At 54.4% G+C, this 21,146-nt stretch overlaps 1 protein-coding gene across 7 annotated transcripts; it reads left to right on the forward strand.

Annotated features, from left to right (window-relative positions):
* Window positions 1-4,646: 4,646 nt before the first annotated feature.
* On the forward strand, window positions 4,647-20,992 carry PLEKHG6 (pleckstrin homology and RhoGEF domain containing G6). 7 transcript variants are annotated; one of them, XM_059184576.1, is made up of 17 exons: window positions 4,936-5,258; window positions 5,607-5,760; window positions 6,718-6,922; window positions 8,150-8,305; window positions 8,855-9,019; window positions 9,378-9,473; window positions 9,673-9,723; window positions 10,112-10,261; window positions 11,175-11,285; window positions 11,442-11,591; window positions 11,795-11,932; window positions 12,225-12,344; window positions 12,739-12,871; window positions 12,989-13,104; window positions 19,006-19,151; window positions 19,847-20,539; window positions 20,761-20,992. In XM_059184576.1, the coding sequence occupies exons 3-17, from the start codon at window positions 6,785-6,787 to the stop codon at window positions 20,768-20,770; spliced, it is 2,373 nt and encodes a 790-aa protein (XP_059040559.1). In that variant the 5' UTR covers window positions 4,936-5,258; window positions 5,607-5,760; window positions 6,718-6,784; the 3' UTR covers window positions 20,771-20,992. The 7 variants fall into 7 exon arrangements, with proteins under 7 accessions (XP_059040560.1, XP_059040563.1, XP_059040564.1 ...); XM_059184577.1 differs by lacking the exons at window positions 4,936-5,258; window positions 5,607-5,760 and adding an exon at window positions 4,647-4,907; XM_059184575.1 differs by lacking the exon at window positions 5,607-5,760.
* Window positions 20,993-21,146: the final 154 nt, after the last annotated feature.

The raw sequence follows: 21,146 nt of genomic DNA on the forward strand, positions 1-21,146 counted from the left end.
GAGCCCAACCCAGGGCTTGATCTCACCACCCTGAGTTCATGACCTGAGCCAAAATCAGAGTCAGATGCTTAATCGGCTGAGCCACCCAGGTGCCCCTCTTTCATTCTTGAAGCCTCAGCTGCCTAGGAGGAGAGAGGAATCAGGGACATTCCCACAGGTGAGAATGTCATCACCTTAGCATTACCTGCTAAGGAATCTGCTTGGAATCCTGAACCATGAAGCCCTATTGGTCTGGCTGAGTCCACAGGCCCCTCTGGGGACTGATCATGTCAAGAGGAGGAGGGAGCCCAGTAAGAACACCAGCACGGATGTTCAGACACTGGACTTCAAGGTCTGCTCTAGAAAATCTCAAGAAGCTAAATCTACCCTTGGAGCCCTCAGCTATTCTGCTCACTGTCCTCCCTCAGCTCCCACCAAAGGCAAAGGCCCCAGGCTCTCCCAGTCCTCCAGTCTTGGCTTCATGGAAGTAAAGATCTGATGGACTAACAGAAGGTGGAGGGAGCCCTGCCTCCTCACATGGCGAGTGTCGCTAAGCCATCCTAGCGCCCCTTCTTCTGAGCCTTCATCATCCACAGAATCCTCCTTGCCATAATATTCTAGGGAAATCAGTACTAATTCATCAGCAGTGATGTGCAAGCTAAAACTTACATGGTGTGTTCATCCTAACAGGTCAGAATCCTTTAGCAGGAGCACCGAGGAAATGTTGAAACTCTATAATGAAGCAGGAATGCCAAACTAAAGTTAGGGAAGACTCCAAGATATTTAAAAAACAAAGGTGGTTCCTTTGAGCCAGGACAGAGAGATGACAGAATAGGCAAGCCTACCCACAAGTCGACTCTATCTGGATCAATACAGTTCAACACCACAGGCACTGGTTGGGCCAGTCCTAGGCCAGGCCTTGTGCTGGGAGCTGGCTGCCTTCAAGGGGCTTGGAGTCTAGTGAGGGACATGGACATATGGAATAGCAACAGTATTGGGCAGGATAAGAGCAGTGTCTTAAAAAAAAAAAAGATTTTATTTTATTCATTTGACAGCAAGAGAGACAAGGAGAGAGGGAACACAAGCAGTAGAAGCAGGAGAGGGAGAAGCAGACTCCCCATGGAGCAGGGAGCCCAATACAGGGCTCAATCCCAGGACTCTGGGATCACAACCTGAGCAGAAGGCAGATGCCAATGACTAAGCCACCCAGGTGCCCTGAGAGCGGTGTCTTTTAAAGAAACATAGCAGGGATGTCTGGGTGGCTCAGATGGTTAAGCGTCTGCCCTTGGCTCAGGTTGTGATCCCAGCGTCCTCGGAACGAGTCCCACTTCAGACTCCCTGCTCAGCGGGGAGCCTGCTTCTCCCTCTCCCACTCCCCCTGCTTGTGCTTTCTCTCTCTGTCAAATACATAAAAAATCTTAAAAAAAAAAAAAAAAAAAAAGGAAGGAAGAAAGAAAAGAAAGAAACACAGAGGCCAAAGCAGGGAGCCTTGAAAGCAGGGAGGAACGTGGTCCCTTTGGTTGGGGAACCAGCAGGAAATGGTTCATGAAGCAAACAGCTAGTGGGAAGGACCCTGAAGGGGGCAGAGATGGAGATGGAAGGACAAAGGGCCAAGAACATTGTGCCAGCTAGAGGAAGGGCTTGAGCAAAGGCGTGGAATCAGGGCCACTAAGGCAGACTCAGAGACTGGGGACATGTCCAGGGATAGAGTAGGGAAGTAGCAAGGAAAAGGCAGGAAGTGTCATTGAGGTCATATTGAGGAGGTCCTTGAATGCCAGGAAGAGGGTTCGTCCTCCCAAGCCACGGCCCAGAGATCGGCTGCTTGGAGGGTACGAGGTCCCCAGGAAGCCTCCACAGCTGACTTTCAGGAGGTCTTTGGGAAAGCCTGCCCTTTCCCCCTTGCCTTTTAAACACGCTCCTCCACGTGTCAGGGTCTTTGTTCGCACTGTTGCCTCTTCCAGAAATACCCTTTCCTCCTCCTTGGTGCAGCAAACTCCTACTCATCCTTAAAGTCCCAGCTCAAAGTTCACCTCCTCTATGAAGCTCTCCTGGCTGCTTTACGTCGCTGTCAGGCCCTCCAAAGTGCTCCCGTACATAGCTCTTGGCTCGTTCCTTTTATGAACGACGTGTACATCAGTGTTCTGTTCCCCATCCGTCTGTCTCTGCACTAGTCTGTGGCCTCCTGGAGGCCAGGGACTGTCTCTTATCCTAGGAAGAGGACTACTCCTCATACTGGGAATCTGTGTTCTATATATTCCTCGTACCTTCTGGTGCGGATGAGCACTGTCAGTAAGTGTGGAAGGCCCAGAGCGAGGTGGGGCAGAAGGAAAGCAGCAAAGGGAAGGAGGGCATCAGTTCTGGTCTGTGCCCAGTGGCCTGGCCTCCTGGTGATAAGCTTCCTCACGTGCCCTGGTGCCTCCCAGCTCGAGCCCTCAGGTTCCTTCCTCTTCCTGACCCTGAGCCAAGGAGGATGCCCCTGCTAGCACCTCATTAACCCGGATAGCCTCCGCCCTGCCCTGAGAGGTGCCGGCCAGGCAGAGCTCTGGGCTCAAGTGAGTCTCCCTGTGAGGGAAGGGAGGAGGAACATGGAGACCCAGAAAATCACCCTCATGCTCTGGATCCACAAAGCTCTGATCCTGGACAGACAGACCCGTTCTCATCAGCTGTGGTGTGGAGCTGGGGCATCCCTTGATGAAGGGTTTCCACGCTAAGGGTGAAACTCAAGCTCAGAGAAGAAATAGGACTCAAGCCAGAGGTAGGAGGAAAACCCGGGCTGGCCAGGAAGAAAAACAATCATCCAGGTGCCCCTTTCTAGGCCAAGGGTCAGGTGCTCCCCAGGGCCCCAGAGTAGAGGCCGACACTCCAACCCTCTGGCTCTCTGGGCTTCAATTCAGCTGCCTGAGCTGGGTTCCCCCTCAGTCTGTCTGAAGGCAGCTCTCCACAGCAGAGTCAGGGCTCTGGGGAAACAGAGGTTGTGAGGGCAAAGATCTGACAAAGCCAGAAAAGAAGGACTAGAAGCCAGGAGTTCCACCTCTCCACCCACTGCTTGCACCCAGCCACACCTCCCACTTTTAGACTCCAGCTTTCCCTGGGAACCTCTCCTCCCAAAGAGGCCGAAGACAGGCCCTGAAGCAGTGTCGGGCAGAGATTGGATCTCAGATTTGAGGGAAGTGAAAGGGTTAACTCTCTGTGTGTCCACTGGGCCAGTCCAGCCAGCTCCCCCAGAGCACTATAAGTCCAGGCCTGTCTCTGGTGTTCTCTCAATCTCCCTTTCCCGCTTACTCCTCCTTCCCCCTTCTTCTGACTTTGGGAACAGAAGCTAGAGGCCCCTTGGCATCAGCTCTCTCTGGGGTGTCATTTAATACTGCCTGTAATCACCATCTCCTGGTTTATTACCTCTCTCTCCCTCATGGCTACTCTTGTCACCCCTAAATCTATCTCTCTCTCTCACACACACATAGACACACAAGAGCTGTGAATGGAAGAGAAAAGGGCTTCTCTTCGGTACAGTTCTGCCTTACTGGACTCCTCTCTGGGAAACCAATGCTGGTCAACCCAGAGGCGGGAAGCAAGAGATAGGATACGGGAAGCTGGAGGAACTCTTCTGAAACAATGGAGCAATCACAGAACAGCAAGCTCAGAAAAAAGAGGATTTGGGACGGCAAATAAGGAGGAGGGCGGAGGAAATCAGAAACCATCCCGTGGTTTTAGGAGGAGAGTTAGGTGGAGGAAGTTAGAAATCATCCCATAAACATTCCTCTCCCGAGCAAAACGGAGTCATCAGAGTCCACATGAGGACTAGAATACTTCCAATCGCTTATGGATTTAAGCTGGCAGACAGGAGAGGAGCATGGAGGACCCTTTCCCTAGTGCTACAATGAGATTATGCTTTTGAAAGTGCTTCATAAATTCCCGAATGCTCTACAAATGGAAGGAGGCCTATGGGTCACTGCATGGCTGGCTGGGGCAGGAAGACCACAGGGCAGGGTGGAGGTGCTGGGGCCTGCCCCCCCCCCCGGCCCCCTCCCCCCCCCCACCACAGACTCTTTGGTTTCTTTTTTTTTTTTTTTTTTTTTTTTTTTAAAGATTTTATTAATTTATTTGACAGAGAGAAAGATCACAAGTGGGCGGAGAGTCAGGCAGAGAGAGAGGAGGAAGCAGGCTCCCGCTGAGCAAAGAGCCCGATGCGGGGCTCGATCCCAGGACACTGAGATCATGACCTGAGCCGAAGGCAGCGGCTTAATCCACTGAGCCACCCAGGCGCCCCGACTCTTTGGTTTCTTGATTGTAAGATCACAATGACCCTGCACTGTGGACACTTCTGATCACCAATACCCAGCCCTCCTGTCAGGCGGTGTGTGCCGTGAGGTGGGAATGTGAGAATGTGGTCCTTTCCTACAGCGCACAGCCTACAGCGCACTGCCAGTGTCCTTCCTGGAAGGCCTCTATGTCAGCAGCCCCAGAGGGGGACTGGGATGACACCCTCACTGGGGTGGAGCCTGAGACATGCCTGTTGGCCAGTGAAGGGTCCTCCCACCGCAGGACTCAGGTAGTGGGAGAAGCATTGGGTCAGGTCTTTGCCTGGTACCATCTCTGGAGCAAAGGCAAAGTCCAGACATAGCCTTCCACCCGTGGCCAGGGCAGGCATGTGAGAGATACGGGTCACACTTTGGACTCAGCCCAGAATGGGCACGAGGGGTCACAGGAGCCGCACTCACTGGCAGTCCCACTCCCCTAGAGCCGGCCACTCGCTGCACCTGAAAGCAAGGTGGGCACCAGAGGACACCGGGTCATTACTCTCGCCGCCGCCTGCGACGCCCAGCCTCGCCTGTGTGCCTCATTACTCTGGTGCCCGGAAGGGGTCTGGCAGCGAGGAGAGAGCGCCAGCGTGGCGCGCGGTTCCCGGGCCGGGTGGCTGGAGAGTTCAGGTGCGAAGGAGGGAGGGGAAGAGGAGCCCTGCGCAGTGAGCTCTTCTTGCCCGGGGAGCGTGGAGGTTGCGTCACGGGCACCGGACCCTCCGTCCCCAGGGCCACACGGGCGCCCACACGGCACAGCCGGGTCCCGGGCCCGTGGTGAGAGGGCGGCGCCAGCCCGCGTCCCCGCCCCTGTCCCGCCACCTTCCCTCCCGGCCCGGCCTTGCGCTGCCCCGGTCCCACGGGCCGCTCGGTCCCAGACCCAGGCCGGGCAGCGGGGCTGGCATTGCCGCGGGAGCCGTCGGGAACCGGGAGCCCGGCGGGCGGCAGCGCGGGCGGCGGGCACTGGGACAATTGCGGACACAGGTGAGCGGCTGCGGGGCCGGGAGGACGGGGGCGGGGCGGGATAGGGGCTGGAGCCGGTGCGGGCTGCTCGGGCGGCGCGGGGGCGAGAGGCGGAGGCCAGCCGGCGTCCCAGCTCGAAAAGGACCAGGGGAAGGGAGAGGGCAAAGGAGACGGAGGCAACCCTCGCAGGGAGGATTATTGGGAAGAGGCCGGGGAGACAATGAACTTTTTCCTCTTGCGCTCATAAATCAGAGAAAAGGAAGGGGAGGGCTGAGCAGGGGCCTCAAGCCCATTTGAAGGGGAACAAGCACATGCTTAGGCCTCTGCTCTCCAGGTCCTGCCCACTCAAAGGGTGGGTCCTCTATCCAGGTTTAAGGGGAAGGGATGGAGCCCCCGGCTGGCTCCCAGCTCCATGGAGGTTTCCCAGAGGCCGGGGAAGACCAAACATAGCCTGCTGTCTCTAAGCCCAGCCACCTGATAGCTGTCCTCCCTCCCCTCCCTGTCTGTGGGCAGGAGGGTCCAGGTAAGGGGCGAGCAAACTGTCAGTAAAGAGCCAGACAGTAAATATTTCAGACTTTAAGTCTATAGGGACAGTCTCTGTCTCAACTAGCAAGAAAACAGTGGTAGACAACTCGAGATGTGTAAATGTGGCTGTGTTCCAAGAACACTTGATTTAGGGGGGCACCTGGGTGGCTCAGTGGGTTAAAGCCTCTGCCTTCGGCTCAGGTCATGATCCCAGGGTCCTGGGATGGAGCCCCACATCTGGCTCTCTGCTCTGCAGGGAGCCTGCTTCCCCCCCTCTCTCTCTACCTGCCTCTCTGCCTACTTGTGATCTCTGTCAAATAAATAAATAAAATCTTTAAAAAAAGAAAGAAAGAAAGAAAGAAAACTTGATTTAGGGATCATGAGATTTGATTTTTATATACTTTCCATGTGTTAGGGAATATTATCCTTTTAATTTTTTTTTCCCAATTATTTCCTCATGTCAAAAGCATTCTTAGTTTAGGGCTATACAGAAATAGTGGGTAGGTGGTACAGTCTCCAGGGTGCCCCCACCCGAGGAATTCCCAGCACCTCTTGCCTAGGCCACAGGGAGGCTATGGCTCCGTGCCTGGAAAGGAGGGACATCCAGGAAGCCTGGGGACCTGCCTGTGACCCTTGCTCCCAGCTGCTCTGAGGACTACAGCATCCTTTGAGGCCAGTGAGGGAGCACATGCCTGATATGCTTACATGTAAAGGAGGAAGCATAGCTCCATGGGGCTCCCTCCCCAGCATGCGTGGCCATACCCTACCCCCACGAAGTCACAGATAGGCAGCTATACTCCTGCAGTTAGTGACAAGCCCTTGACTCTTCCTCCCCCACTCCATCATCTTTCCCATCCCCCTCCCTCTATTGGTCCCCCGCCTGGTGCCACCCACTGATCAAGGCTGGCCCTTCCATTCCTTTTTTTTTTCTTTTTTTTTTTTTTAATCTTTGCAGCCTCAGGGAACCTTTTCTCCTTGACATTGAAGCTATGATCCTTCAGAGGTGACCCAGGAAAGAAGAGATGCAGACCTTTGTTCCTCCAGATGAGTGTCCCTTCCAAGGACTTGTGGCATCCCACATTGAGACTTACGGGGGCCGTTATCAGGCCTCCAAGCAGGGTTCTGCTGACCGTCTCCATTCCCAAGTTGCCCCTGGACTGGTGAGTCCAGGCTGCCCCAAAAGTGACCTGGGAGGGGCAGGAGGGAGAATAGTGAGGCTTTCACATCTCTCTTGCAGCTTTATGAGGTGGTCTATTCCTGTCCCTCACCCCTGCCTTCTTTCCTGGGTTTCGAGGGAGAGCAGGTTAGTGTTGATCCAGGCTCTCAGGACTCCACACCCATCCCAGGCAGATGGGTGAAGCCAGGCCCTTGGAGGAGGTGCTGTTAGACAGGTCTGAGGCCTGGAGTTGGTTGGGGGGGTCACGGGGAGCAGGGAGCCTGGCACTTCCCAGACTCCCGCCTCTACTTGGGAGGAGCCTGTGGGTTCCCTGAGGCCCACTCTATCTGAGTCAGCACTGAAGGAAGAGCAAAGGTTCAGGGTGTCCCTACTCTGCAAGTAGGGAGGGCTGTGGGGGCCTACCTTGGCTTCCCCACAGCTCCACCCACCTGGCCTGCCTGAAATGCCTTTCCTTTAGCTTCCAAGCTGCCCCTGCACCCTGAGGACAGTTCTGTTTCCCACTGGGGGTATTCCCTGCCTTCCTGGAATAGGATTTGGCCCTGGGAGAGAGGGAGGACAGCTGGGGACTCTCCCGGGCTGAGGGCCGGAAGGGAGACTAGGAAGTATGTGCTGTTAGGCCACAGGCAGATCAAGGAATGTGACCAGGCCTGCCCAGGAGGAGACTTGTGGCCATGGTCTCAATCTCTCATAAGGAAGCACAGCCACTCCCAGCTGGAAAGGACACGGGCCGCACGCCCCTGGGGAGGAGGCCACACATGTGTGTGCCCTCATCCCCACATGCGAGGGAAGTCGTTCCCACGCAGGGGGAGCTGGAGGGAGCCAGAATACTGTCTGCACTGTGCCTTGTGCACGCACGCCCACAGGACAGGGAGCACACATGTGAGCGGGCGGGCCCTGGAGGAGTATGCACACTGGAGCCCAGGCTTGTAGGTGCCTGTGCTCCTGCTCTAGAGGCCCCCACTTTTGCCCCTAGGCCCTCTAGGGGAGCCAAGTTGGCAGGCCCCTGCCCTGCTCAGCTTGGCCTCCCTGGCAGCAGCTGCTGTGGCTCAGAGCAGGAGTGACTCACCCCAGACTGGTTTGAGGTGAGCCAGCCCCACTTGCAGAGGTAGGGGACACCACCTGCAGTCAAGTCTGGCCCCGCTACCTCTCTGGGACTTCGGGGAGAAGGGAGGCCCCCTAAGAACTTACCCTGCTCTTCCTCCTCCTCCAGGATCCCAGTCGCCGACGCCTCCATGGCTATGTCCCCTTTGCCAAGGGCTCTGGCCAGGTCCGAGGTGTGTCTCCTCTGAAGATGCAAGAACTAGAGCCCGAGAAGAAGTATGGAGGCCCTTTTGGGTCTGGCCCACCACACTCCCCTAAATTCAAGGTAAGAGGTCCCTCTCCTCCTGTCCCCAGGCTCACAGCCTGAGCTTTATGGTCCGCAGATGATCAGAGCAGAGAGAGTGGCCGGCCCCCGTACCACGCCGGATTCAGTTCTGTGGAGAGACCCTCTCAGGGACACATCTGCAAGCCATGCTGCCTCATAAAAATGTCCGTTTTGTAGGCAAGTGTCAGAATGTTGCCTGAGACCGCAGGTCCCTTGGTCTCCACCTGGAGGTCCCTATGAGAGGTTCTGACTCAGAAGAGCCTAGAAAGTATCTTTCCGGTCAGGGAGCCTCAGTCAGACTCCTCTGACTGGCACGTTTTTTGCAGGCCAAGTTGCCTCTCTGTCCGTGTTCCAGCAACGCCATTTCTTCTGCCCCCAGGCTTCTGTGTCCCCACTCAGGGACAGTTCTACCTCCCATTCCCAGACACACACACGCACACACACATGCACACACGCACACGCACGTACCAGCACTCGCAGCCATCCCCAGGCCGGGGATCTGCGTGCCCAGGATATGGCCAGGGTTAATCCCCTTTTTGGCTCCCCCAGGAAGTCAGCAAGGCCCGCCAGCTGGAGATGAGGCTGCATACGTTCAGCATGTTTGGGATGCCCCGCCTGCCCCCTGAGGAGCGGCGGCACTGGGAGATTGGAGAGGGCAGCGACAGCAGCCTGGTCACTGAGAAGTCCTGGAAGGAGCTGGTGCCTGGGCATAAGGTGGGCCTGGAACACAGAGTCTGTCCCTCCAGTATCATAGATGCCCACAGACAACTCACATCCGCCCTGGAAGGGGGGAAAAAGGCCTTGGGAAGTAGGGTCACGTGGGGAAAGCATTTGGAGACATCTTGTTGTAGGTTCTACTCCTGGGTCTGCCACTTACTGGTGACACCTTGATGGAGAAAGGAAGCCTCTCTGGGCCTCAGTGGCTTCATCTGTAAAATGGGGATAAAACCACGTACACACTTGAGGATTAAAAGGTCATCATCTGTGAGGTAGATCTAGTAGCATTTAAACAGGTGCCAGCTGCTGTTCTTGTTATCGTTCCCTAACTGAACCAGTGCTGTCCCCACCCCAGGAGATGAGCCGAGAGCTTTGCCACCAACAGGAAGCGCTTTGGGAGCTGCTGACCACCGAGCTGATCTATGTGCGGAAGCTCAAGATCATGACCAATGTGAGTTGCTCCAGTCCCTGGCCCAGGCAACACCTCAGCCATCCACCCGTCTCCCTTACATGGCCCCCACTCTCCCAGGCCAGGAAGGGAGGGCCATGGAGAGGGGCGGAGGGAAGGCGGGGGGCTACATTGAAGGGCTAGGTTGGGGTCCCCAGAGGAGGAGTCAGGTGCCTACACCCTTGGCTTTCCCTGCCTCCAGCTCCTGACCGCCGGCCTGCTGAATCTGCAGCGAGTGGGACTACTGACCGAGGTGAGTGGGCACTCGGGAGGACCTGGCCACATCCCAAGCTCTGAGGCCACAGAATGGGGGTGGGCTCCCAGAGAGCCCCCCAGGCTGCTCTGTCTGGATTCCCATGGCCTTATTTTTCAGGACACCCCCTGCCCTCCTACTCCCCTTCCTGCTCTAGACCCCAAGCAGCCTGGCCTCTGCTCTTTTCCAGGACTCAGCAGAGCTCAGCCCAAGTGCCAGAGGAGTAGAAGGGAAAACCCTAGCCCCTTAGATCTCTCAGCTCCCCTGCAGGTTTCATCCTGAGCCCACCCTCCACCAGCCAAGCTTACGGGTCCTTGCCTGTCGGTGGCCAGAGCTGTGTGACAGTGACCTGCCAAGGCTTGTGGCTGAGTTCTGCTCCCTCCTCCAGGTATCAGCTGAGATCCTCTTTGGAAATGTCCCCAGCCTGATTCGAGCTCACAAGAGCTTTTGGGAGGAGGTGCTGGGGCCCACCCTGAGGGAGACTCGAGCCTCAGGCCAGCCTCTGGACCCTGTCAGCCTGCAAAATGGCTTCTTGACGGTGAGACATGGCAAAGGGCTACATCTGGCTGGGGCAGGCCTGGGAGGGCCCAGAGAGGTCCTGCCTGCAGGGTATGCCTCTGTCACTTGCATTCTTCTGTGGCTTGAAGGGGGTCTGAGAGCACAGCCCCCACCCCAGAATATCTCCTCGCCTCCTGCCCTTCATTCCACAGGTATGACCTCTGTCCCAAAAGTTCTTTGGTCTTTGGGTGACTCTTTTGAAATGAAATGCAGCTATCTCAGGGAAGGGTTATACTTGATCTCTTAACTACAGAATCTTACTTCTTGGCCAGAGATGCATTGCCAAACAGCTGGGAGAAGAATGGGGTCTAAGCAAGGCATCTTCTGGGTAAATGAGGAAGGGGCCGTAAAAGGCCCCAGATCACCCAGAGCATGGAGAAATGGAACAAGAGAAATCAAGAGGCCTAGGGTCAGACTTTCTTCCACAATCTTACCTGACCAGGAAGAGGTCTGGGCCTTGCAGAGCCAGAATGGGGTACAGAGGTTGGGGGGAGCACTCATCTCCTGGGAACAAGCCCAGGAACAGGTCTTCTGGGCAAGACTCAGGTCACTAGCCACCACCCGTGTGAAACAGGACCTGCAGAGTCCTGCAAACATTCCAGCTGAATTATTGATGGTGGGAGAGTACGTCCAGAGCGGCAGGGTAGGTCAGGGGCTGTGCACGGGGCCTGAAAGAGTAGCAGTGGGTCTGCCTCTGGGGACCTCATCTTCTCGCTGGACTCCAGAGAAAGGGACTGGCAGTCACAGGTAGGGGAAAGCATCATGGGGGTTAGGGATTGCGAGAGCTAGACTAAGGGTCAATGAGAGGTTCTCCCTCCTGCTCCCCGTGCTCTGCAGCTGGAGGCCAGATTTCATGACCTTCTTCCCCCTGCCTGCCCATATCTCTCCCTTAGTTCAGCCAGAGGTTCCAGCCCTATGTCCAATACTGCCTACAAGTGAAGCGGACCATGGCTTACGCCCGGGAGCAGCAAGACAATAATCCTCTCTTCCATGCCTTTGTGCAGGTGGGAGAGGGGGTGCTGGGAAGGGGGCTGGGGCGGACCCTAGACCTCCAGGTCATCCCTGATCTCCAGCTGGGTCTGAGGCCGAGGCTATTACTGGAATGGGGCAGCAGGAGGCTTGCAGGCTCCTGACCGTCCCCTGCCCTCCTCTGCTGGCAGTGGTGTGAGAAGCACAAGCTCGCGGGGAGACAGATGCTGGGGGACCTGCTCATCAAGCCCCACCAGCGGGTCACCAAGTACCCACTGCTGCTCCAGGCTGTGCTTAAGAGGAGTCCTGAGGCACACGTCCAGGAAGCACTGAGCGCCATGGTAGGTGGCCTGGCAGTGCCATGCCCTCGGGAGCTGGGAACTGGCATGTGGGAACTGATTTCCAGGAACTCTCAGGGGTCTCTTTCTTCATATGCATGTGGCCGCGTGGCACTGACTGGTCGCCCGTGCTGTCACTGACCGGGGGAGACGTACAGGGGAAGGGGCTGAGCTCTTCCTCCTTCCACACCCCACTCATCACGTAGATTGCCGCTGTGGAGTCATTCCTGCGACACATCAACCAACTCGTCCACCGGAGCGAAGAGCAGGAGAGCCTGGTGGCTGCAGCCCGACGCATCGGGCCCTACGATGTGCTGGAGCCATCCAGCGAGGAAGTGCAGAAGGTGAGGCAGGGCAGAGGCAAGGAGGCGCAGAACAAGCAAGGTCCCCAGGGAAACAGAAGAAGCAGAGGCCTGGCGGAGAAGGGGCGGAGGGGCCACAGAGGGGCTGTGCGCATCACTCCTCCCACATGAGGAGTTCCAGAGAGTGAGAAGGAAGTACTCAATGCTTCTTCTCCCTCCAAGAGGGCAAGGATGAGAAGGGAAGGTGCCAGTGACAGAACAAAGAACCACCGTGGCTGGGAGGGGGAGGCAGCCCTGCCCAGCCCCACGATCCTCCCCACCCCATGTCCCTCAGAACCTGCGTCCGTTCTGCACCCTGGACCTGACGTCCCCCATGCTGGGGGTTGCTTCTGAGTACATCAGGCAGCTGCTGCTGGAGGGACCCGTGCGAGTGAAGGAGGGCCGAGAAGGGAAGGTGAGGGGCTATGGGGAAGCTCAGAGAAGGAGGAACAGAGATGGCAGAGAAGGGAGGGATGCCGGGAGACTGAATAAGAGTCAGGAAAGCTGGAAATGGGCAAAGAGATGTGTTCGTGTATCTGTGTCTATGTCTGTGTGTGTTGGGAGGAGGACATGGCATGGTGAAGCTCTGGTTGTTTGTATGCCCCTGAGTCAGCCACGTTCCCGGCCTATAAAGTGAGAAACGGGACCAAAGTGACACCCCTTCCAGCTCTAGCACTCCACAGTTGTGCACTTGTCCCCTGTGCACCTGTGCACCCATGCATGCACGCAACACGGGGCCTGATCCATGTCCCACTCTCTTCCCCTGCTCCAGCTGACCCTGTCTCTTTCTTCTACGCATGGCTTCCCAGCTGGACGTGTACCTCTTCCTCTTCTCTGACATGCTCCTAGTGACCAAGCCCCAGCGCAAGCTCAACAAAGCCAAGGTCATCCGCCCCCCACTCATGCTGGAGAAGCTTGTGTGCCGACCACTACGGGACCCTAGTATGTCTCTTCTTTGGGGACCTTTTCCTTCTCCTTTCCTCTTGGCAAGGGGAAGGAGCAGTCAGGATGGGCATCAAATAAGGTCTAGCCCTTGAGCAGACCTTCTCCTCCGCCCAGACAGCTTCCTGGTGATCCATCTCACTGAATTCGACTGTGTCTCCAGTGCCCTCATTGTGCAGTGTCCCAGTGCTACAGACCGTGCCCAGTGGCTAGAGAAGACTCAACAGGCCCAGGTATGTGAAAGCCAGAAGTGGGGAGGGGTGGAGGGGTCCTCAGAGGTCAGAGATGGGAATGCAAGAGGGAAGGAGGAAGAGAAAGAGGCTGGGATGGATGCGGGTTCAGTCCGGTTCGGCCCCTCGGGAGGGAGACATAGCCTTGACCATCCACAAGAGCAGGAAAGAAAGCCTTTGGCCAGCGACTGTACCAGTCACTGGGAGAGCCCAAGACAGCGTCCCCTAAAGGTCTTTACACCCCGAAACCATGATGTTTGGAACTTTGTCTTCCATTTGACACCAGTGGAGCCCTTGCTAGGTGCAGGCACTGGTTGGGTGCTAGGGACTCAGAAAAGAATAAAGCATCATCCCGCCCCTCAGGGAACATGGCCGGCAGCCTAGCTAGACAGATTAGTATACAAATAATGGAAACATGTATGCAGAATGGAACTGTGGCCGAGGAGGGAGTAATTGTTCTGTCTGATGGGTTGGTTGGGAAAGGGACAGCGTAGAGGTCAGATGCTGTGACACCTTGACAGAGGGGTGATGGTCTGATCACCATTTGTGGGGATATCTAGGAGTGTGTAGGGGAACAAGGATGGGAAAGAAGGGTATTCCAAATGGAGAAGCAGAATGTGCTGATGTGGAAAACATGAAACACCATGTGTGTGGAGAGAACCACTGGCCTAGGAGTTCATATTACCAGGATATGAAGTCCAAGGGCAGGTGTAGTGGCAGAGAGGCTGGGAGGTAGGTACTACCAGATCGTGCCTACTACTGGATGCTATGCTAAGGAAGTTGAACTTTGTCCTACAGATGACAAGGAGCAAGTGAAGGTATTTAACAGGGCAGATTCATGTGATAAAAGCTAGAGGAATTCAAAAGATCCAAATGGAGCTGTACTAGTTACCACAAACTTAATGGCTTAAAGCAGCAGAAGCTTATTTTCTCATAGTTGTGGAAGCCAGAATTCAGACCTCAAAGTGTCAGCAAGCCCACTTGTTTCCCCTTCAGGATGCTAGGGGAGAATCCTTCCTTGCCTCTCCAGCTTCTGGTGGCTTCAAGTGTTCCTTAGCTTGTGTCCTTGTCTCTCCAGTCTCTGCCTCTGTCTTCTTGTGGACTTCCTCTCTGTATGTCTCTGTGTCCAAATCTCCCACTCCCGTCTCTTACACAGACACCAGTCTACCCTAAAGCCAGGATGATCTCATCAAGAGATCCTTAACTGAAGGTCTTTGCAGATGTGCAAATAAGTGTAGAACCTTCCAAATAGGTTCTAGGGGTGAGGACCTAGACGTATCTTTCTGGGGCCACTATTCAACCCACCACTGGAGCAGAATGGCCAGAGAGTAAAGATTTAAATTGGCCTTTTAAGTCTAGGGAAGACCGTGAGCAGAACGTCAAGGGAGCAGTTGGGTTGGATTATTTTGGGGACAGTGACTCCCTTCTCAGCCACAGTTCCATTCTGTCTGTCTAAGTCTGGAGCAAAGGATTTGTGTGAGCAAGTGAGGAGAGGCCAGTTTCTACAGGACTCCCAAGAGCTACAGAAGAGTGTAGACAGGACAAGGTTGAATCGAGTGGGTTGACAAGACAGCCACCATAGATTCTTGAGCAAGAAATTGCCATGGTGAAACCCTTGTGTTCGTCTTGTATTGACAGCTGGCAGGGTGATAGGTGGGCTGGAGGAGGAAGAGATTGGTGGCAGGAGATTTACTGTACTAGTTTTGGTGTGAAATACAGAGGTTTAGTGCCATGTTCTTAGGAACATGTTGCAAAAAGGGATGAAAAATGTGTAGGGGATGGGAGTAGAGAAAGGAACTACCTCTTCCTAGCTGGGTGATCTTGGGTGAATTATGTGCCCACCCCCCCCAACAAGCTTCCATGTCTTTACCTGCAATGGACTTAAATAATAACAGTCCTTGCCTCATGGGGAAGAGTCAAAGAAGTCATTCTGATTAAGCAGGCAGCCTACTACCCAGCCCTAGGTAAACGCTCCTTATGCAGGTCACAGGTTAGAAAGGACAAAGCATGACTTCCTTCCCAAAGTTCCCATTTGAAAGATTGCTTTGGAAAGATTGCAATGGAACCCTAGAGTGAAATGAAATCTTAACAAAAAGAGATACCTGTTGGGTTAGTTGTTGCTTCCTGGGAGGGGTGAGTCTAGGGTACTGTCCAGTTTTAAGCAGAAGCACTTTGGAAAGGATGTAGTGGGGGGTAGCCAAGTGGAGATATCTTAGGGGCTTTGGAAAGGATAGAAACACAGCCCTGAGGTTCAAGTGGGGACAAAGGATGAACTATGAAAGTTGCTAAGAGAATAGATCTTAAGATCTCTTACCACAAGAGAAAAAAAATTTTTGTGTGAAGTGTATAGTGACAGATATTAATGAGACTTACTGAGGTGATTATTTTGTAATATATACAAATACTGGATCATTATTCTGTATACCCAAAACTAATATAATGTGATATGTCAATTATATCTCAGTTACCAAAAAAGGGGACATTTTGAACAAAGAAAGACTATTTCTAAAGAATGCAACTTCATTATTTTTACAGTTTAAATCAAATTAGTGGTTCTCATAGCGCTTGCTTTAATGAATAGATAATAATGATTTGTCATTGGCACATTAGGTCATTACGGCTTCTGGAACCTGTGAAAATAGTTTTGTTCTTTAAACAATTTTAAGCACCCTTCCTGCCCTCTTATCTATTATACTGTACCATCATGTGGAGAGCTTCTTTAAAAGAAGGAAATTTGGAGCTTAGTCTCTGTTTAAATAGTATATTGAAAACTATGAATTAGGAGCGTAAAAAATAAATATGAGGATTTTGCCATTAAAAAAAGAAAGAAAGAAGAATGAAAGACAGGGCTTCAAGATCTTGTGTCTTTCAGCCCTGCAGGACTGCCGCTTCCTTGAATACCTAAACAAGCCACAGAACTCCCCAGGCAGCAGGTGGGGGGCCCTTACTGGAGCCCGTTTCCTTCACCACCCCACTGTCAGAACGTTCTCTTCTTCCTTGGGTTCCCAGTCCCAAGATGACACATACCCACCCCACCCCCAGGGGACCCCTAAAACTATTAGGATATTATTCCAACCAATTCACCTTCAGAAGTCTCACTCCTGGTTAACAGGGAAAGGAGGTCACTTCTGATACATAACCAGGCAGCGCACAAGCTCCTGGCCTCGTTTAGCAAAGCAAAGGACAAAGAAACTGAAATTAGTGTGTCCTGCTGTTGTCTCACACCGAATTCTTAAAGAAAACTGCTCTCTATTGCCACCAGTCAGACTGATGAGGGCTGTGGGGCTCCTCCATAGAGCAACCGCCCAGGGATGGCACTACGGCTTTCTCCCCTCACAGAAATGTAGGTGCAGCTTTATTATTTATTCCCACAGGTCTAGCCTGGAGAGCCTAAGGTTTTAGGAAAAAATGAACTTCTCCAAGGAAGACAGACTAAACCCTGGGAAAGGTCCACGCTTAGGGTCTGGGAAGTGGAAAAAGGAACCAGTGGTGGGAACAAAAAAAAGCCGTCAAGAGACAGAGGTCGAAAAAGGGCTAAAGCAGGGAGGGAGGCTAAAGCAGGCAGCTGAGGAACTAGCTAGAGCCCAGCTCTCCCCTGTTAACTGTTGCTCTCACGGAAGTTACATCGCGTCTCCAACCCCGGTCCCCATCTGGGGAACTGCAGTGATAGTGGGCACCTCCGTGCAGGAGCGATGGGACAGTTATTATTGCCGCTTGGCACAAGGCCCAGCACTTAATGGAGCTCCATAAATGTTTGTTATTGTCATCACTAGAAGACAGTGGCGGTGTGCTGACTGGGCAGGGCTGTGTGCTGACTGGGGAAAGGCCTCACAGCGGTTCAGAGTCCGTGGGCACCTTGAGAGATCCGTGCTAGTCCACTTGGGCAGCTCTGGGAGGAGCAGATGAATCTAGGAGCCACCCCAGAGGCAGCAGTGGGAAGAAGAGGCGTTTCCGGTCCAGGCTGTGTTCTCTACCAGAGCAAAGGAAGAAGAATCCTGCTGGGGGGGCCCTCCCTTCCTCTCCTTGGCTTTGTGGAGGGGTCGCATTTTGGCTCAGGAACCAATTTCCTCTTCCCTTTCCAACTTGTCTGTCCTCTTCCCCAAACTGAGAAGATCCTCCCAGGGTTGCCGGGGAGGCTTGGCATGTCTGGGAGGACCTCCGACAGCCCCGTTCCTGATGCCTCCCTCCCTGCTTTTTCCTGTGGTGGGGCCAGGGGCACATTGAGTGGAGATGCCTGTATTACCCCACCCCTTCCTTCCAGTTCTTTGCTTCCCCCACACCATCCCTGTCCTGGACTTCCCGAACACTCTATTGAACTTGGGTCGTGTGGGGCCAAGGGCACGGCATTTCAGCGGACCAGCAGGCTGCTCCAGCTCCACCCTGGCCCCAAGAACGACTCCGCCCACCGTCCTTATTTCTTGTTGCATCCCACACTGGAGAGGAGGGAGATCATAGAACGTGGCCCTGATATGCCGGTTTCCTACCCCGGGCACCATCATCCCTCGCTCTGGCCAACTCTCTAGTCTTTTGAGACTGCTAAGAATCTTTGCACTGCTTTGTCACTCATGAGACTGAGGGACTGGACACCCAGAGAAAGGAAACTTGCCATATAAACCTGATGCCAGTTTCCTATCCCTGTTCATCCATTTTTCCAACATGTCTCTGTCCTGACCCAGATGCCCGCTGTGTTTCTGGAGAGGCTTTGAGAAGGCCCAAGTGTCCAGGAGTTGCGAGTTCCTATACCTCAAGCTGGGGAGATAATCAAAATATTTAACAATCAGTATAGCATGGTCATTATCGAATTAGAGTGGGGCATCTTGGGGGTGAGGGGGTGCCCTAGAGACCCCCCCACTGTGCCATGTTATCGCTCTAGCCACTGGATCTTGAGGGATGGGGTAGTCCTAGGGAAGGGAGACAGGAGGCTGAGAGAGCAATTATGGAAGTACTCCAATATTTGAACAATGATATGGCCATGCTAGAGAGTACTGATATCAGAGCTGCCCACAGCTGCCACCAGCACCTCCTTTTTGCCCAGCCTCTGCCTTCAACCTCTCTACAGGTTCTGCCGCCTTCCCTCCCCCTCCACAAGCAAACATTGTCCTTTAGCAACTTTCCACCCTTTAAGGCTGCCCTTCAGTGCAGTTGCCAAACCAGGACTCAAAGAGGAGGCCCGGTCCCAGTTCTGCTTCTCTTCCCGTGGGACCTCGAGCAAAGCTTTTGCCTCTCTAGGTCCTGTTTCCTGTCTGTAAAATGGGCTGGTATCCATGCTATCCAGCCCGAAGGGTGATGGTGTGTATCAGATTACCGCAGGCCTGTGGAGGGGCCCTGTCAGCCACTTCTCAGATGTCACTACTTGATTCTGAGGGCACCTATGTGAAAATGTTGGGGGAAGAAGACAGAAAACCTAGTGTATCCTCTCTCCATTCCTCTTGCAATGGTCTTGCTTTCATCCCTGAAGGAGAGCGGAGGAGAGAGCCTGACCCTGTCCACCCTGGTGGCAGGAGTAACTCGAGGCCCAGCACCATTCAGAACACTTACATCGCCATCACTGTCTATCAGGGAGGGCTTCCTAAAGGAGGGCACAGACTGGATAGAGGGCTAGCAAGGGGACATGAGAAGCAGGAAGAACTGTGCAAGCCGGAAATGGAGATTTCTGTTCACCCCACCCAGGGCCAGCTCAGGAGATCAGATCCTAACTCCATCCCACTGTCTTTTGCTTTGTGACCTTGAAAGTTACTTATTCTGTTTTTCTGTAATAAATTAGGAGGAATAAAGAGTATCTGCCTCATAGGCTTCATAATATATTCAGAATCTGTGAGGATTAAATGAAATAATGTCTGTAGCACACTTAGCACCAGTCTGGCATACAGCAAGTCTTCATCAATGAAAGTATGGCTATCCCAGGTCACCCTGCAAAAGCTGAAGGCAGAGGAGTATGTCCAACAGAAGAGGGAGCTCCTGGCTCTCTACCGGGACCGGGACCAGGAGTCCCCAGGCACCAGGCCCTCCTCGCCTTCCCTGGAGGGCTCTCAGAGCAGCGCAGAGGGGAGGTAAGACCCACAGGGACCACAGGTCTCTCAAAGTGGGGGCTGCGGGGAGGAAGGGAGAGAAGAGAAACCCACAAGGCAGAGAAATGTCAACACAGCTTTCGGGAGCACTGGGAAGAGATTGAGGAACTTGGGCTATGGGTTGGAGCAGAACAAGTTTGGATCAGTCATGCTAAGGACCACATGGGACAGCCTCGGGGATGAGTCAGTCTCTGGCTGCCTGGGGGCGGGGCAGGAGGCAGCAAAGGAAACGGACACTGAGCAACATGAGCTCCCTGAGAGGAGCAGGCTCCCCAGGCCCGGGATGGAGAGGGAAAGCCAGTGTGGATTTGCTGCAGGGATCTGGTGAGTCCAAACCCCCAGAGAGAGTGAGAGGTCCATTCACAGTGACACAGCTGTTCAGCAGCGTGGTTAAGGAAAAAAAAGACCCATCACTGGGGGATAACCTCAGGGGAGCTCAGGCAGCCTTTGGCAAATACCTGAGCACCTGCTTGGTCCTGACCCAGGTGCTGTGGCTAAAATGCCTTAGGGGAGCTCACAGTCTAGCCAGCAAGATAAGAACATAATCTTACGGTTTAGAGGTGATACCGAAGCAAGTTTGGAGGAGGGGCCATTTCTGGATGGGATGAGACTTCCTGGACTTGAACTTGACCCCTCGGCATGGGACTCTAACCATTTACTATTATGGTTACTTGTAGGACCCCTGAGTTCTCCACCATCATCCCCCACCTGGTAGTGACAGAAGACACAGACGAAGACTCTCCGTTGGTTCCAGATGATACCTCAGACTCTGGCTATGGCACCCTGATCCCAGGCTCCCCCAAAGGGCCCTACCATTTGAGCCGACTACGCCCACAGGCCCTTCGGCGTGACCCTCGCCTCATTTTCTCCACCCTGGACCTCCGAGATGTTCCTCTGCGCCCTCAGCCTCCAAACCCCCAAGCTCCCCAACGCCGAAGTGCCCCTGAACTGCCAAGGGAAGTTATCCAAAGAGGAAGCAGCCTTCCCAGGGGCGATCCACCAACCTGGTCGGAGGAAGAAGACGGGACCTCAGTGGGAGGGAATGTGGTAGCGGAAACCTTGCATCGGGCCCAACTTCGGGGAAAGCTCCCCCCATCCCCGACCCACACAGACTCTGCTGGGGAAAGCCCCTGGGAGTCCTCAGGGGATGAGGAAGAGGAGTCCCTCTTCCTGGGAACTGGCTGCACCCCCCACTCCCGTGCCCTCCGGGCTGAAGATATGCTCAGAGAGATCCGGGAAGACCTGGCCAGCCAAAGGATCGAGGGCATCCCCGAGCTTGGGAACAGCAGGCCTCGGAAGCTGACCCGGGGCCAACTGCAGAGGATGCGTGGATCCTGCATCGTACAGCTGGACACCCCCATGTCCGTGTCGTAAGTGCCAAAGGGAATGTGTCCTGGGAGGGAGCAAGGAAGGCTGGTATGGAGTGGGAGGGAGTGCCAGAATAGGACCTCAGTGGGGATGGAGTCGGTAGAGGAGGGCAATACCGGAGCAGGGGCGATGGCAAGGAAGGGCACTCAGCCTCTCTCTCCACGCCACATCGACTTGACCCGCCACATCGACTTGACCCGACTCCCACCTCCTTTCTTTTCAGAGAGGTCTGAGGAACCCTCAGGACTTTTGGCATTTCTCCCAGAGGAAATCTCTCCCCAAGAGTGCTGGTCACCACCCCACCCCTGGACTCTACCTCAAGGACCACACCTCCCACTGAGAAGCCTGGCTCAGGCACTCTGCCTTCCCTGCTCTGAGGGCTTTGGGATCACGTGCTGTACATTTTTGTACCGTGGACATACCAGAGCCCCACATAAAGTCGTGCATAAAAATGACTGCCTGGTCATCCCTAGACAAGGGCAGAAAGAACCTGATGGGGAAGGGGTCACAGAGTTCGCACAGGCTACTCTGTCACTTGATGGGGTGCCAATCTCAGGGCCTTTCCCATCCCCCACCCCACATCAGGAGCGGGTCTCTGCCCCAGCCTCC

The sequence above is a fragment of the Mustela lutreola genome, chromosome 8 (assembly GCF_030435805.1).
Source record: "Mustela lutreola isolate mMusLut2 chromosome 8, mMusLut2.pri, whole genome shotgun sequence".
NCBI classification, from domain to species: Eukaryota; Metazoa; Chordata; class Mammalia; order Carnivora; family Mustelidae; genus Mustela; species Mustela lutreola.